Below are 17,937 nucleotides of genomic sequence, written 5' to 3'. Positions count from 1 at the left end.
GGTTCCCAGAGATTGAGAGACTGATGATACACGGGCCATGGACACTTCCACATCACCCGATCTACTGTCTCAAGAGCCCGTGTTCTAACCCAATTTACAGTCTCTAAATCTGATGGCATGGCTATTGAAGCCAGGGTGTTAAAGGACCGTGGCATCTCAGAGCCAGTGGTGTCTGCTCTAGCAAATGCTAGATAAGCTGTCACCAGGAAGATTTATCATAAGGTCTGGAAGATTTATATTGCTTGGTGTGAAGCCAGAAAATGGCATCCTCGGAAATGTGATTGGGAGAATTCTCTTTGTACAGTACGCTGTGGAAAGCAAATTGGCTTTGAGTACAATTAGGGGTCAGGTTTCGGCCCCATCACTATTCTTTCAAAGGCCTTTAACCCCTCCATTCACTGATCCAAACCTTTATGCAACAGGCAACTCGCTTGCTTCCCCCCATTAGGTCACCTATGTGTCCTTGGGAACTTGGTGCTGTCTGTTACAGAAACAACCATTTGAACCTATTAAGGAAATTCCATTAGACTTTCTGTCATACAAGCTAGCCTTCCTGATGGCTATCACCTCGGCTAGAAGGGTGTCGGGGGTTGGAGGCCCTTTCAAGCAGGGAACCGTTCTTGATCCTTCACCATGACAGACTCGTGTTAAAACCTGTTCCATCCTTTTTTCCAAGGTGGTGTCGGCCTTTCATTTAAATCAGGATATTATTTTGCCGCTTTTTTCTCTCAGCCTCGTTTGGAAGAAGAGAGACGTCTGCATTCTTTGGACGTTGTCTGGGCAGTCAAGGTTTATCGGTCTAGATCTGTGGAGATCCGAGGACCAGACTTTGTTTTACCAAAAGAACCCAAGAAGGGGCAGGCAGCTTTCAAAGCTTCCAGTGCCAATTGGGTCAGTCAATTGGTCATTCAGGCCTACAGTCGGAAACCTAAAGCACCTCCCTTTAGGGTAAGAGCTCATTCTACCAGGGGTGTAGAAACCTCCTAGGCTTTTCACCATCAGGTATCTGTGGCTCAGACTTGTAAGGCTGCTACCTGGTCTTCAGTGCATAAGTTCACAAAAATGTTATCATCAAGTGGATGTTCGAGCAGCCGAGGATTCAGCTTTCGGCCGCAGTGTACTGCGGGCTGCCGTATAAGTTCTGATGGCTATTGTTTGGCATGGTGTCTCCCTCCCCTCAAGGCTATTGCTCTGGGACATCCCGGCAGGCAATGAATATTAGCCTGACTGTGTCCCATCATGTACGAAAAACAAAAAAGGATGTGCATCATGGGACACAGATAAACCCCCCCCCCCCTTTTTGAGGATTTAGTGCTTGCTACAAAACTAAAGTACTTCCTGTATGGGAGGGGTTATATAGGGGATCACTTCCTGTGTGAAGACCTTTGGTCTACCAGTGTCTACTCACCTGATGGAGTACAACCCAGCAGGTAAGGATTTTTCAGTTAAGCATTTCAAAAACCTATTTTTAAAACATGTTTACTATACGTTTTGGGTGTACTGTCTGCGCTTAAAGTCCCAATCGCTAGAGGGGGTTTCTAACCTGTTTTTACATGTTCTCGGGATGTTGGCATACAGGACACCCGACTCTATACTAGTGGGAACTATTGACTGACATAATCAGTGACACCAATACAGTAATCGGTGCTAATATACACCATCACTGAACTAATGACACTGGCTGGGAAGGGGCTAACAACTAGAGCCAATCAAGGGGTTAACCCTGTGCCTAAGAATGTTTAGTGTGTGTACAGTTTTACTAAGCAATGTGCCGGTTTTTACTTCCAGCTTTGCAGGGAGAAAAAAAAAAAAAAAAAAGGCACATAGGGCTCTCTACAGACAGCAGCTATGTTGCTTACCAACAAGGGACTGCCATTAGCACAGCGGGTCCAGGCCATAAATGATTGCCCGAAACCCACTGATAGTCTTGTGCTGTTGCGAATGACAACCATGGCCCCTAACCAAAAAGGCAAATCAAGTATATTTATGTGATTCTGCATAACCGAGCTGCCCTGTAGCAATCAAGCTACACGAGGCGATCGGCAAGTGGTTAAAGTTTGAATTAAAAAAAAAAAAAAAAATCTTTTTTTCACTTCTTAAAAAGTCCTCCAGCCAAGTGACCACAAAAGCCCTTTGTTTTAGGGCTTGTTCACACTTGACTAAAATTCTAACACCTAACAAATGCTCCTGTATGGCGTTAGTATGGGCGTTAGACTCCCATTAAAGTGGTTGTAAACCCTTACAACCAACTTTGACCTACAGGTAAGCCTAGATTAAGGCTTACCTGTAGGTCCAAGAAATCTCTCCTAAACCTACACAGTTTAGGAGATATTTGGCGAAAGACAGGCACCGCTGTTATGGCGCATGCACCGTAGACAGCGGCGCGCAAGTGCACTGAGCGCGCCGCGGTAAACAGCGATACGCCGCAAGTGGCGGCTCCCGTGCGCATGCGCGGGAGTGACGTCATCGCGGCTTCGCCGAATGACCGCAGCGGAGCGGCGAGACCCACCGAGAAGATGGATGCTCTGGACTACAGGGGACAGCGGTGACTTCGCTGGCTCCTGTGTCAGTGACACATAATGGACTACTATGCGATGCATAGTAGTCCATTATGCTTTACCTTTGCAGGGAATGAAAGAGGAAGTAAACCCATCAGGGTTTACTTCCTCTTTAATAAACTTTAGTGTGGGGGTTTGACTGGCATTTTAAGAATGCTTCCCAAACGCCCTATGGGCAGTTTTGAAGTGTTTAACGAGCGCTAAAAAAAAACACTTCACATACGCCTATTCCATTACAGGAAATAAACTAATCTTAACGACCTGCAACTGCCTGCCAGAGCATTTGAAGCCTTTCAAGTCTATGGTAACCCTCCACAAATGCCCCCTGACTCGACATGAGGTGTCAATTTTGTGTGAACAGTCCATTGCATCATTGCATAGGCGTTTGAGGGGCACTTTTAATGCGTGTGAACTTAGCCATGCTATTGGGCATGTCCACTGCCTCCTAGGATCGTCCTTTTCAAAGTGATGTAACTAGCCAAAGTGGAGGCTAGGAAAAAGCTCATGCACATTGAGGTTGATTATGCTGATGGCTGGATCAGAGCTAGGTGAGGATAAAGCTGGGTAGGATGAGGTGTAGCTACTCAGAGCTGTGCTGAAATTCTTACACAGGCATAGACAATAGCTTAAAGTGGAGGGCCACCCTGAAAACAAAAAAAATATTAAAAATTACAAAAAAATATAAAAAAAAAAAAATGAAAAAAATTTTTTTTTTTTACTTACCAGAAATGCCTGTTGCTAGGCACTTTCTCCTAATCTTCCTCTTCCTCCTCCGCGGAGATCTTCTGTCTTCGTCGCGGCGTCTTCTGGGTAATGAGTCGTGCTGTGTTCTGGGAACTGTGTGTTCCAGAACACAGCGCGTCCCATTCAGAAAGCGCTGCGGGACTCGCGCATGCGCAGTAGCTGCGGGACTCGCGCATGCGCAGTAGGAAACGGGCAGTGAAGCCGTAAGACTCCACTGCCTGTTTCCCTTACAAGGAATGGCAGCACCGGGACCCGAGAGCCGAGGGACGGGTCGGCCTCGGGCGGCCGACATCGCGGGCACCCTGGACAGGTGAGTGTGTTGATTAAGTCAGCAGCTGCAGTGTTTGCAGCTGCTGACTTTTTTTTTTTTTGTATAACCGGCCCTCCTCTTTAAGGAAGTGCCTGTGAGCAGCCACATTAGGCTGAACAAGCACATTGTTGTTGGTAAAGCTTAGCAGATTGCAGATTGTCTAGCTTAGACAGCGGTTTCTAATTTAAACAACCAGCAAGATAATGCATATTATAAAAGTTGTTAAACATCCTAAATCAGGGCAAATTTTCATTCTTGACTGGAATCCCACATTAAGAGTACAGTCTAAGTGGAGAAAAGGTCACATATCTATCAAATTCCCAAAGCAAGTTTATCAAGTGCTTATTTTGCTACTTCATAACATTTTTGTTTCAACTAAAAATGTACCTGGTCTTCCAGTGGGAGGTTGAGACATAATCATTGGCTGCACAGCAGTCTGTGGCAGGACAGTGGATGTTACAGTGGATGGAACAGAAGGGCTTGAAGAGATTACGGTTGCTGGTGTAGCATTTACACATGAGGTAGAAATTACAGAGGTCACCTACAAAAGAGTAACAGCTGAGTAAGGCTTGTTCGCAAATATTTTAAAATGAGACAAAGGGCATTTTTTTTTCCAGACCCTAAAAACCTGAATAAAAATCTTCAGAGGAAAGAATCTTGACACAGGGGAAGGGTTGGATTGAAGTTCAAATTTCTGAAGTACAGGCTGCTACAGAATCTAGAAGCTAAGCTTCAGTAGGGCAAGACTGGCTTTTTATCTAAAGAACTAAATGGAATTCTTTTTATTGCAAATAGTTGCATATCGGTTATACAGTATATAAGAATTTCTCCTGAATTATAGTCTTAAAATTCACGAAAATACTATCTTTAAAGTGTTGCCATTATCTCCAACTGGCTCCTTCCCATGATTTTCTAAGCTACACAGGGCTTTCTGTGATTCACAATTTATTGCTAGCAGTTCATCCACAACAACCATTCTTATTGCCCCCATTACAATTAACACTAAAAAACATACCGACTCATAGCGTCGGGCCAGGCATAGTTAACGTTCTACGCTTTGAAGAAAGCCACTGGTTGTAGTTCAACAAATCATCCACAAAAGGTCAGAGCCATTCTATTTTAGAGTGGGGCTAGGCACCCAAGCCCCCCACCCTTTAATAAATCTCAGCAGCAGATAAAAACTATTCTATTAGGGATCGAGAACTATAAGCCTCCCTTTTTGGTCTTCCTTTAAGACCATCACAAGAGCCTTCTGCAATGAGGTCAATCCATCAAGAGTCAGTGCCCTACTAATTTAGACCTTTGGTGTGGCTAGGTGCCCTTGTATCTTATAAAAAAGAAAATTTTCCGAGCAGAGGAAAAAAAATAATCCATTGGGGATCAAAAACAGATTGGTGTTAAACTGGCTCTTAAGTCGCCGCTGGTGTCCCGCGATCGGGTTACAGAGCTGAAGAATGAGGAGAGTTCTGTGTAAACAAACCTCTCCCCGTGCTTCCTAGTGTGGCTGTCACCGATCGTCTATTCCCTTTTATAGGAAAAGACGATCAGTGATGTTACATGCCAGGCCACACCCCCCTACAAAAAAAAAAAAAAAAAAAAAACACACCTCACACAACCCCTACACTGCCCCCTAGTGGTTAACTCCTTCACTGCCAGTGTCATTTACACAGGAATCAGTGCATTTAAACAGCACCGATTGCTGTATAAATGACAATGGTCCCAAAAATGTCCGATGTGTCCGCCATAATGTTGCAGTCACAAAAAAAATAAAAGTTAAAAATAAATTGATCGCCATTACTAGAAAAAATTTATATATATATATATATATATATATATATATATATATATATATATATATATATATATATATATATATATATATATATATATATATATATATATATATATAAAAATGCTATAAAACTATCCCCTATTTTATAAACTCTATAAATTTTGCGCAAACCAAACGCTAATTGCGATTTTTACCAAAAATATGTAGACTACCTATCAGCGTAAACTGAGGGAAAAAAAGGGTTTATATATTTTTTCTAAATTGTCGCTCTATTTTTGTTTATAGCGCAAAAAATAAAAACCGCAGAGGTGATCAAATACCACCAAAAGAAAGCTCAATTTAATGAGAAAAGGACGCCAATTGTGTTTGGGAGCCACGTCGCACGACCGCGCAATTGTCAAAGAGACGCAGTGCCGAATCGCAAAAAGGGGCCTGGTCCTTTGGCTGCAAATTGGTCCGGGGCTTAAGTGGTTAATGAATACAGAGCTGCACTAATCTGTGCCTCCTATATCTGCCTGAGGATCAGCCTGTTTTACAATCATAAAAAAACATTCTAAGTAAAATAAGCATAGATTGGGATGCTAGAAGAAAAAAAAAAAAAGTTGCTACCCACAAAAGGTCAGTTGATGTTAATCAATTTTAGCAGTTTGTGAAACATTTCAATAAATTTGGGGGCCTATTGTCCAAAGATTCCTACTCTGCCTTTGCTAAAGCTTTCAAGCTTTACATTACAATATATGCCCAACAAGGGGTTATACCAGAATAGGGCATGTAGGTTTAGGTATCCTCTTGGTATCATTTTCTTCAGCAGGCGTTCCGCTTTCATGTAAAAGTAATCCTAGTGGTTTCCCCGCCTTCCATGGTTTTCTTGAACTCTCCTGGGGAACCCAAGAATGCATCCGGTGGTTTCACCAGCTGACCAGAGACCACAACAGTTCCAATCATCTCTGACCTAAGAAACCGGAAGCTACAAGCATTTCATTACTTTTCCGGGTATAAACCATGCCATTGGGAAAGCATCTTATCAAACCAATCGTGTTGTGGTCGAATGCTGGGCGACAGACATTTTATTGCAACCTTTTTTTGTGTTGTTCTTTTAGTAGTTTTATTTGTGCTGAGCGTTTGCAACTTGCAACAACAATAAAAAAAGATATAAAAAAAGTTTTTACTGTCACTGTCAGACTGTATAATACTTTGTATATTCTCCTTTTTTGCATGTTTGCTTTTTTCCCCTCCTTGCTTCTGATTTCCCAGCTCTTGCAGGCAGATACTGGACAAAGTTTTTAACCGCTTTGTATCTCCTCTGTACTCAAAGGCGGTGCAATGATGTCACTATAAGGAATCAATTCTATGCAGTGGTCTGTAGATCATAAACCTCAGAGTTCTTGGGCTTAGTGCTGTCACAAACAGCAGTTCCAGCACCAGTGACAGCAGGCACCCTAGGAAGTACAAAGACCAGCTGTTTTTGAAAGTAGCAAGTAGTAAGTAGCTGAACTAATCAATACCCACTTCTGACCCCTTTATTCTGTATGTTACATATTCTATTCTATATACCCCATTCCTTGTATATGAACTTATCGAAATAAGTCCGATACGGGAACACCTTAGGTGTACGGGCTGGCTTACGGGACCCAAAAGGGGCCCGCTACATCAGCAGAGGGATCTGCTGGCTCCTGAATTTTCAGGGTATCATGCACAGCTGTGATAAGTGCTCCAATAAGCACTTTGTTGCGCACGGACCCGGACGGGGACTCATCCTCACTGTCCTGGTCAGCGTCATCTGAAGACGACAGAACAGGGGTCACCAGCCTCAGCAGGGCCAGAGTCTGCGTCAGAGCTCTCCCCAGAGGAGGGGGGGGGGGGGCAGGGGCCGCTTTTTAGCACCTTTGTGCCCACACACCGCCTCCATGTTGGCAACAAAGGAATTGAGGACCGCCGACAAAGCATCCAGGGGCACTGCACATTCTGCAGGTAAACCGGTTGTAATTGCCAGAATTTCAGGGGAAGAAGCACCAGTTTCTGAAGCCGTGCTGACCCTACCCTGTCTTCCACCTGATGGGGACTTAGGATAGTGATGGGCCCACCCTCCTAACTGCTGCTGACTGAGGGGCTCTTTCCCACAGGCCTCACCACCCTGACTGGTTCTGCACTGTCTAGCAAGTAGTGCCTGTGTTCTCTGTCAGCTCCCACGTGCAGAGGAAATCACACTGTCATCCAGAGCTGCTGCTTATGGCACTGAAACTGATCTACAATGTGCCCAGGCTCAAAGAAAATGGCTGCCAAGCGTCCAGTATAAGGACATAAAGCACAGATAAAATGGCCGCCGGACTACTGGAAAGCATTCTGCTCCTAGAGACTGCTCAAAAAAAACGTGTTCAGGCTTCAAGAAAATGGCCAGCGGGCATCCAGTATAAAGGACAAAACCACATGGAAAATGACCGCCAAGCTACAGGAGAGCATGCTGTTCCATGCCCTCAACCAAGATGGCCACTGAACATTGAATACCATGAGGGACAGTGACAGAAAATGGCGGTGAACAACGCTGCAAGGATCACAGACACAGCCTCAACAGACATCCCCAGGGAGAGGAAAAAAAAAAAAAAAAAAAAAAAACACACATCAGGGCACAGCCAGCCAGCACAGCCCCCCCCCCCCCCCTAACGAGAGCCCCCCCGGAGAGGCCCTGTACATGACACACAGACCACTCAGCAGCCACATGCAGCATCCCTCATAGGGAGGGAAGATAGGGACAGGAAGAGAAGAGAGGGACCCCCAAATCGACCTCCCAGGGAATGCCCAGCTGCTCATTCCCACCGAGGCAGGGAGAGCTGTACTAACCAGTCCTGCAGAGCTGGGAGACATTCCATCACAGACCCACACACTGATCAGTACGGGGTGGCTGCTGGCTATGGCACACTGATGCAGACATCAGTAGCCCGGTCATATGTATGCCCTGGAGCATTAGAGCTCACCGACCACCTCTGGAGCCGACGTACATCGTGGCTGGCCCAGCATGCATCTCTGACCTGCACACGCTCGCTGGCCAGGCTGGGGAGACTACAAGGATAAGAGTATCCAGCCCATCACCCAGCCAGCTGTTGATAGCAGATCACAGGATCTTTCATCTTGTGCAAAAAGCAAAGCTTCTGCAGAAGAAAAAGAAAAAGAAAAAAAAAAAAAAAAAAAAAGGACCAATGGGCCCGCAGGGTTCCAAGGTCCTTCACTAGGCAAAATAAAACTGAGGGCTGCATGGCAGGCTGGGGGATTGTTACCTAAAGGACCGCCCCTTGGGCGCAACTAAAAGTTCTGTGTTTTTCATAACAAGTTATGCCTAGTCTTCTCCTAAAGGTGGATTAATAACCCATTGGCTAAGAGAGGAGCCGTGTCATTCGGTGAATACAAGATAATTTTTTTTGGCACACTTTGGGCCCTTAGTATCATTTGAGTATCGTTTAAACGTCACGGCCTACCCGAGTATTGTTGCTGACCATGTCTATCCTTTTAGGACTACAGTGTACGATCTTCTGATGGTTACTTCCAGCAAAATGATGCACCATGTCACAACGCTCAAATCTCAAACATGACAAGGAGTTCACTGTATGCCAAAGGCCTCCAGTGTCATCAGATCTGAATTCAATAGAGCACTTTTGCGATGTGGTGGAATGGAAGATTCGCATCATAGATGTGCAGCCAACAAATCTGCAGCAACTGCGTAATGCCATCACGTCAATATGGACCAAAATCTTTGAGTAATGTTTCCAACACCTTGTTGAATCTATGCCCCAAAGAATTCAGGCAGTTCTGAAGGAAAAAGGAGTCCAAACCGGTACTAACAAAGTTTACCTAATAAAGTGGCCAGTGAGTATATATTTTTTATAGGCTACATTTAGCAGCACTGCAGTTTAATCAAGACTTGGGTTAGAAGTTATATTTTCCACTCTTTATGCAGCAGGACAAACTGCAGTCAGCATGGGAAGGGCCATATCCAATCAAGAAGCACCTGAATTACATCACTTATGTGGTTAAGTTTGGAAAAAGGAGATTGAAGACACTGCTTTCCATGTAAGCATTCTAAAGACACACCTGTAGTTCTGGTCCCCAAATCCAATAGTCTTACAGGCTTTTTTTGCATGAACATCATAATGTTAAACACCATCACCACTGCTGATGCCTACACCATTCCCAAGATCAATGAGTCATTAAATATGCCCTAAGACCAGCTGTTATCGAACGATCATGAATCCAATTAGTAGGTAATTAATGGCAAATTCCCCAAGCAGCAGATGCTCAGTTTTCATTACCCCATTGTATTGGTCATGCTCAGTATAGTGCCGTTTGGGATAAAGAACTTGCCAGCTGCTTGAATGGCTGGGAGCCTTTGCTTACCTGGATGACATTGCAGTGTTCAGATCTACCTGCATACATGTCAAGTCCTGGACAAACTTTTCAGCTGCTAATCCAACTGGTAAACCCAATAAGTGTAAAATAGATATGACAATAGTCCAATACTTGAAAGTAGGTAGGAGGCAACCCTAGCCTACCACTCAAACCAAGACCATGGTAATGCTCTTGGGAATAGCTGGCTACTACAGGACATCTGTGTGCAACTGTAGTTCATTGGACTGCTCTTGAGTGACCACTAACCAAGAGAAAAAACAAAAACCAAAATGGTCTAAGCTGGTGTCCTAGATACTAGAGTGTGAGAAAGCCTTCCAGGCTTTAGAAGGCACTGGCCAGGGCTCTTGGACTTGCAAGCTCCAGATTTCATATGTATTTATTTCTGGTTTAAACCAATACCTCTGCCTGTGGTCGTCCTGACAAGTTGCATCACCAATCAGGAGAGGAACATCCCATTCTTTACCCAAGCAGAAAGCTTCTTCCCAGAGTAGTAGTATATGCCATTATCGATCAGTGCCTTGTTTAACACTAATAAAATGTCGCAGCTTCACAGTGATCAATGGTCACAATCCACTCAGCTGATAACACAGCACTGCCCCCAGTGCTGTGTAATCAGCTGAGACGGAACACTCCATTGCTTGAGCCTTCAGCAAGACAATTTGACTATCCAACACTAAAAAGTGACCCTGGGAAGCCTATGGAAGATGACATTTGACAAGCCACAATTCAGCTTTGAAATACAGATTGTAAGCCTTACTTTTTTTGGTTTTATTTAACAAAGACAGACAAACCCCATAAATAATAGCACTGAGCAGGCAACTGGTACTCTGTTTGGCAATATCAGGGCTCTATTTGATCCCTACAGCAGCTTGTTTTAACCTCCACAAGCTCTGGACATACTAGACAAATCCAAGGAGCTGAAGAACTTAAGGAATCCACATCAGAGTCATATTGACCAAGAGCTGAACTTGCATACATCTCAAACGCTCTACTCCAATTAATATCACTTAAGGCCTTGTTCACACCAGCTGCTGCTTTGCAACGCAGAGGCTGGGGTACAGTCTGGCCAGGCCAGTGCAGTGTTTATGCGCACTGTTCACTTTTCAAACTTTGTGAAATGTTGCTATGTGACATTTTATTAGAGTACTATCGGCTGGCATGTGGTGACAGGCGCTGCCCTGGGCAAAAGTACTGCACACAAAAGCAGAGGTGTCAAAACGGCCACACCGGAGACCAGGCATTTTGCCTAGTCTTGTGGTGGAGATGCGGTGGGACTGCGATTGAACAACCGTCCTATGCAGTACCATCGCACCTTGTGTAAATGGACCCTAACCCCCTACAGTAATGGAGTTGGTTTTCTAAAGTAGTTACACTCAGACACCAAACATGCCTATACTAGAAAGTCCAGAAGGCTAGTACATGACACATTAGAACTCCTAAGAGAAAAGATTTAGATCATAGTTGGTATTTAACCATAATCTCCTTGATGGTTTTAAAGGAGAATCTTCCTAGAATCCAACCTAGAGATTTCAGATATTTAGAGCTGAGATCAGACTCTGGTCCTAGACCTGAGACTGAATGATCTATTAAAGGTAGATCTTCTAATAGGCTAGGACCGCTATGCCTTGAGCCCTTAACCTGGCTAAAGGAGCTGCCAGAATCTTTCAGAACACTTGTGGTGCTGTGGCCAAGCCGAATGGCAGGGCCACAACTGAAATTTTTTTTATATTTCAAACCACAAATTTCTAAGCGGGAAACTTTGGCACATGCAGATATGCAACTCCCCTTCTTGCCAGATGGACAAAGCTGATCGAATTATGAAAGGATCGGATGTTTAAGTGCCAATTCAGATCTTCGAGATCTAGAATGGGTCTTACCTCTGTTTGGTTCTGGAATCCTAAAAGGTTTGAGCCAAAACCCCCTGTTCCAATAAGGAAATCTGATCTCACAGACAGGGATAACAGCTGATCCAGGGGCCAGAAAGACTTCTCTGGATCCTTAGGAGCATTCTCTGAGGAGATGGAAACTTGCATAAAGGACTGCCACATCAGCAGCCCAAGGACCCCACAGGCAGCACCCAAACAGGGACCCGAACCTTCAGATCAAAAGCCGACTGAGCCATCCGGGCTCTTGGAACTAGTCGTAACCTAGAGAAAAAAAATTGCAGAAATCCCTCTGCTCTTGACATTATTCCTGCTAGACTGAGAATCACAGGACCTTTCCCCTCACCCAAACGAGTAGGGGTACTCATTCATGAGAATTCTTTAGCACTCTGCTGCCCCCCAAGATCCTGGTGCTGCTCTTGGGGACTTTCCCCTGAACCTGACGATTGAGGCCGTTGAGACTGCCTAAAGGCAGATGCCCCAGGCATAGGAGAGGCAGCACAATTAAAAGGGGAAAATGTTTGAACCTCCTTTTACTGGTAAAGAGAGCTTTACCCTTTTGGATGTACTTATCCACTCTAAATAGCCATACCCCAGGAAAGGACACAAACTAGCTAAGAGTTTTTCACATGGTGCTTTGGCTGATCACTATTTCAGCCACGGAACTCTGCAAGAATGCACTAGTCCAAGCATAAGCCATAAGGCTTAAACGATAAGAGTCTTTCATAGCATCTGTGTGAGACAGTGCGTCAGATACACCAGCCCACTGCCGGGCCTGCTGACCAGGCAAATTTTCAGGTATTGCACAAACTGTTCCTTAACCCTTAGAAGTCCACAATTTTCAATGAATTCGCGTGACTCAAACTGTGCTCCACCAAAATGGTGGAGCAGACATTAAAGGGTTGATGGACTGAGATACACCAATTGCAGCAAGAACTGCAAAAGACATCTAGTCTTTGAAAGGAAGTTCTAACCTTAATTTGCTGGATTCTTTATCAGCGCATTATCCACTGGACATGTGAGACTCTGCTCACGGAGGTGATTGCAGCATCAACTGCTGGAGCCCCCCATTTCTTCATAGAAATGTTCCCATTCAGAATACATAAGCTATGCATGAATAGGAAAATTAGAGGTAGATACCTCAAGAGCCCGTGGCAGGCAATAAAAGGGTCAAGTAAGGGCGTAGACAAGCACCTGACTTGTGAGGCTACTCTCTCCCTGTTAGGATCCTCCGAAGAGGAAAAATAAGTATCTTCCAATATTTTGGAAGATCTACCTGATCCCCAGCCTCCTGCACCTCAATAAAAGGGACCCCCAAGTACTAGATGAAAATCTGCTATGTTTAGTCCTACTATGGAGAGACATCAAAGCAATAATCTTTCATAATTATATATTTTTATTTTTAAATGGTAGAAGAGAAAAGAAACCTGTTTGTATGATATATACAGGGACTGAAGTGTTCTACCCGTGACGGCTCATCTGACTAGCCGTATACCTCTCAGGGGAGGATGACATTTTGGAAAGGGCTTTTAGCTTGTTGTATACCATTGACCCCTTAGAGGAGTTCCTGGTCCCTTTGCCACTCATAGCTTACAGCACAAAGCAGAGGCACTACCAGCAAAAGAAAGTAAACTTGCTAGGCTATAGTACAGTACAATAACTGCCATTAATCCTAGGTTTTAAAGTATGTTGTCAAAGGGAAATGCCTGTGTCATCAAACCTGATCCAGCCAACCTCTCTGCCCTCTCCCTCCACTGCCAGGCAGCAGCTTCCTTCCTTCACAGTGCTTGGTCACTTCCTGGACGCGTGGCTGGCGTCTGACACCATTAGCCACGTCCCCCTTTTTCCCCTTTTTGAAAGGAGCCGATTTTCCCACGCGAGCGGCGTCCTGCAACATGGCAGGGGGGGTAAATCCTCTTTTTTGAGCGGCCGCAGTCTGTCCTCTACAAAAAAAAAAAAATTTTTTTTTTTTTATTATTTAAAAAAAATATATATAAAAACACAAGGCAAGCAAGGGTCTGCCATGTCTCTTGAAGATAAAAACGGCAATCTGGGGGCACAGGAAGAGATCAGACCCCCCTTTTCTTACCAGAGGGTCTGAGCCAGCTGAAGAGAAGGAGAGTGAAGGCTTCTGCGGTTTCCAGCATCAGGATGGCGAGTGCTCAATACAGCCCCCAGTGAAGACACAGACATGACAATACATAGGAGAAAATTCCTGAGAAAATCTCCCTTACCTTATCCTTGCAGCAGGGTTTTAATCAGAGACCAAAAAAAAAAAAAAAACCAACAAGCTTAACCCTTCACGGTAGGCTCCGAGACCTTAAAAGGAAACCTTCAGGAACTGGGGAACTCTCAGGTTAACCCACAATCCTGGACCTGTGACAGGACCCTGCCAGCAAAGCTTTATGGCCTTACTATGAAAAAAGTACTGGATCCCAGAGCCCAGCTCTCAAAGAGAAGCATTTGCAAGCAAAACCTTGTTTCTTCAGATTATGAGGCCCGAGTACCATTCATTTAGCCCATTACAAGACATCAGAACGGATCATGTCAGCATGGCTGGCTCTCATCAAGGATTACTGCCTGTGGAGCTCAGCACAGCACATCTTTACTCGTGCCCAACACCTTAGACAATGGAGAAAAAAAACTGAGGACTCCCAGTAATGGGAGGGGTTATATGGGGGAAGTACATGCCTTAGGGGTGTGCCAGTGTCCAGCACCTGACTGTCCGACATAACCCACATAGTAATTACTATGGCTCTGTGTCCCCTGATGTAAGAAAAGAAAAAACATACCAAGGAAAGGGAAAGGAAATCCCATAGTGAAATACTGTTTAACACATTACGCCCTAGGCAAGACCAGTAACTTGCAACCCCCCCCCACCCCCAAAAAAATAAAATAAAAATAAAGGCTCCAAATGCAGGGATCTGGGAGGAAGTGATGTTGCGCTGGATACCTCTTTGTGACAGGCCTAGCTGGGACAGAGGCTCTTGGAGGGGACTGAATGCGAGCCTCTTGCCTTGTGATTATGGGCCCTCGCATTTGGGGGAACGGTGCTCTTTGTGAGCTGTATGCCTGGGGACCCCTGAGGTGGTGTTACCTGGATTCACACACACTCTTTGGATATGTAAATGCCATGTCAGCAATAGACTGAATCACACTATTGGGACACAAACTCTGAGCTAGGAGCCGAAAAGTCTTATCCCTCAGTCAACTAGTCTGAGTGTTGATTTAGTCGTTTTAGCTCATGCTAATTAGGTTAGGTTTTAGTCTTCTACTGTATTATAAATACTTGGCATTTTGGTTCTAATAAATCAGTCCATGTTGAGCAGCTAAGGAAGCGTCGCCTTGTTTTCTGCTTGGGAGCGGTTGGAATATCTAATATCTACATTCAGGCTGGGAGGAAGTGGTATATGATGGAAGCACTCAATCGGAGTGTGGGATCTATTCTGTCACACTCTTCTTCACGGATATGCTGAAGTTTGCAGGAGACGGGTTCTTCTCTAGCCAACATCTTCCAATCCTCAGCGGTATGCGGAACATCGGCACACTGTGGGGAACTGAACAGCCATCATAAATTTTAGGGCCCCCAACGCAGCTTTAGGCCTGGGCTTGACCCCCTTACATCAGAGTTTACCCTTTCATTAGGGTCCACAAAGTTGCTCCCCCCTTACATCAGGGTCCCAAGAGTCCATTCTCCTTAAATTATTCCAAAGTCCCCACTCACATTTGGGTTCCTAGAGTTCCCCTGGCCATGGCTGCTCCCTAAGGCAGCAGTTCACCCTAGTTCGCCTAGTGGTAGCACTGGTTCTGTATGTACTCTTTTGAGCATGTGTAGTCTTGCTTTTATGATTTTTTTTGTTTGAAAACCGTACTAATGAAACGTAAATCTGAAGTAGAGTTCAGATCCGACAAAAATCTTAGTCTGCACATTCATCTTTTGTCTGATAAAAAAAAAAAAAAAATAAAAAAAAAAAATCGGCGGTCAAAAGCATTGTACCAACGATTCTGAAAATTGTCAGATCGCTGCACAAATTTTTCCATCTGATTTTCGTATCATGTGTACAGACCTTTAGACCTCTTGAGTTGTGGGGTGTAAGGATTTGGTAAGCATTATAATCACTTGGTGTTTGGTGCACAGCAGCTTCATAAAGATTTTGCACACGTTTGGTGGACTTTGCTATTTAGTTTGTAGGAATTCATTTTGACTTTATTATACATGTACAGTATATTAATTTGGAAGTTTTCCTGATATTTTTTTTTCAGTAGGCACTCACTACAGCAATGGCAACATTGGATTTTTCTGGGCAGATTTTCTGACTGCAGCCTATAGTGGATCATTGGAATGCTGGGCGACAATGTAGGGACACAATTCGACAGGTAGAGAGAGATGGCCAGATAAAAAAAATAAAAATAAAAAATAAAAACACACAAGGGCAATAATTATAGGGGTAATACATTACCACTGTGGGTACTCGTCCACTCAATTATAATCAATGAGGCTTCATGGTCAATTGCCAAACAGTACAAAAAAATAGAAAACCAAAATTGGTCAGCTCAAGGACCATGTAGTAAATGAGCCTCCGGGACTTAAGTGGGTTCACTTAAGTCATGTAGGCTCATTTTATGGTCCTTGAGCTGACCATTTCCAGTTTGCCATTTTGTTTGTACAGTGAGAGAGATGATCCCTCCTGTATTGATTTGTATTGTAAGTGTACTGTCTGCCCTCATATTGTAAAGCGCTGCGCAAACTGTTGGCGCTATATAAATCCTGAATAATAATAATAATAATAATAATAATAATAATAACAGACCTACTCCTGTGCAGTTACAGGGTAGCTGCTGGCCCGGTATACTGTGATCCAGACATCAGTAGCCCGGTCATATGTATACCCCGGAGCATTGAAGCTCACCGACCACCTCTGGAGCTGAGGCATGTCATAGCCTGCCGAGCCTTAGCTGCGACCTGCACACGCTCGATGGCCGGACTGGGAAGACTACAAGGATAACTTAACCAGCCTGTCACCCAGCCGGCTGTTGATAGAAGACCTCAGGACCTTTCTTCTTGCGCAAAAAACAATCAAACCTGCATCACAAAAATGGACCAAAGGGCCCGCAGGGTGCCTAGGTCATTCTTCGCTAGGCAAAATAAAACTGGGTTCTGCCTGGGAGCAGGGAGGGTTGTTAGCACAGGGTCCACCCCCCAGGGCGGGACTAAAGTTCTGTGTTAGAATTTTTGCCTAGTTTTCCTAATGGCAGGCTAACAAACCATTTAGTTACAGAGAGGAGCTGTGTCAGTCGGTGAATATAAGAGAAATAGAATCCACCATGGCGATCAAACTTACAGGCTCCCTTTCGCTCTGATCAGATATATTGTGTGTTGCTTAATGGTGGCCCCCACCCCTCCCCAAATCTGATTAAACTTAAAACACGTGGCTAATTTGGTGCTCTTACATGTCAATATGGTGAAAGGGGAGGGCATAACACTTTTTGCCAATAAAATGTTAAATACATTTTCAGGACTTAAGCTGGCCATACACCATGCAATTTTCTTATTCAATTTCCTTTAGATTTACCTTCAACTGTGTAGTACAAGGGCCTGCCTGATTGCACACAAACTGAAAGTGTTCAGATTTGACCTCATATTATATGGTTTTGGTAAATCTAAAGGAAATCTATAGAAGAAAATTGTATAATGTATGGCCAGCCTTAGACCCATTTCCTAGAGGTTGACAAACAATAGAGTAACTATCTAATGTGCAGTTACCTGTTCTGAATACTTGTATGAGGATATGTCATCTTGGGAAGGTACAGCCCGGGCCATATCATCCTGAATGGACTACAGAAAAATAAAAAAATGTAGATAGCATTGGGTTGTAAAAAAAATTGAAGTACATTATAATCATAACAAATTCAGTAGATACATTTAAAGTTGCAACCTTTAGCAAAGGCATTTTCTTAATACATTGGTTCCAAACTACATCCTTAAACCAAAAACAGCAATTTAAAAATTGCTTTAAAAAAATAAAAATAAAAGTCCTCTTGCAAGTAATGATCTGCCTTGGAGACAGATCAAGGACTACAAGGTCTATAAAAAAAAAAAAAGTAAAATTTTTAGGAAATGCACCAGTCACAAATTCTATTTTCATCTACATTTTTAGCCAATAGTTATGCTACGAAGGCTCTATTTTAATCATAGAAATATACCAAAAAAAGGGGAGCGTTACAATAGCAGAAGCATTTTTATTCAAAGAA

The 17,937-nt window shown here is 43.9% G+C and overlaps 1 protein-coding gene across 1 annotated transcript in view; it reads right to left on the bottom strand.

Annotated features, from left to right (window-relative positions):
• Window positions 1-17,937, bottom strand: part of ALG13 (ALG13 UDP-N-acetylglucosaminyltransferase subunit) — a 273,986-nt gene that overhangs the window by 70,821 nt on the left and 185,228 nt on the right. Inside the window, exons 25-26 of the mRNA XM_077485629.1 lie at window positions 17,450-17,521; window positions 4,000-4,153 (exon numbers count right to left, since the gene is read on the bottom strand). Of these exons, the coding sequence (XP_077341755.1) occupies window positions 4,000-4,153; window positions 17,450-17,521 (226 nt within the window). The remainder of the gene's footprint in view (window positions 1-3,999; window positions 4,154-17,449; window positions 17,522-17,937) is intronic.

This window comes from Lithobates pipiens, unplaced genomic scaffold, assembly GCF_037356315.1.
Source record: "Lithobates pipiens isolate NorthernLeopardFrog02 unplaced genomic scaffold, aLitPip1_a1.2 Scaffold_1, whole genome shotgun sequence".
NCBI lineage: Eukaryota > Metazoa > Chordata > Amphibia > Anura > Ranidae > Lithobates > Lithobates pipiens.
This window is presented reverse-complemented; position numbering and strand designations above follow the sequence as displayed.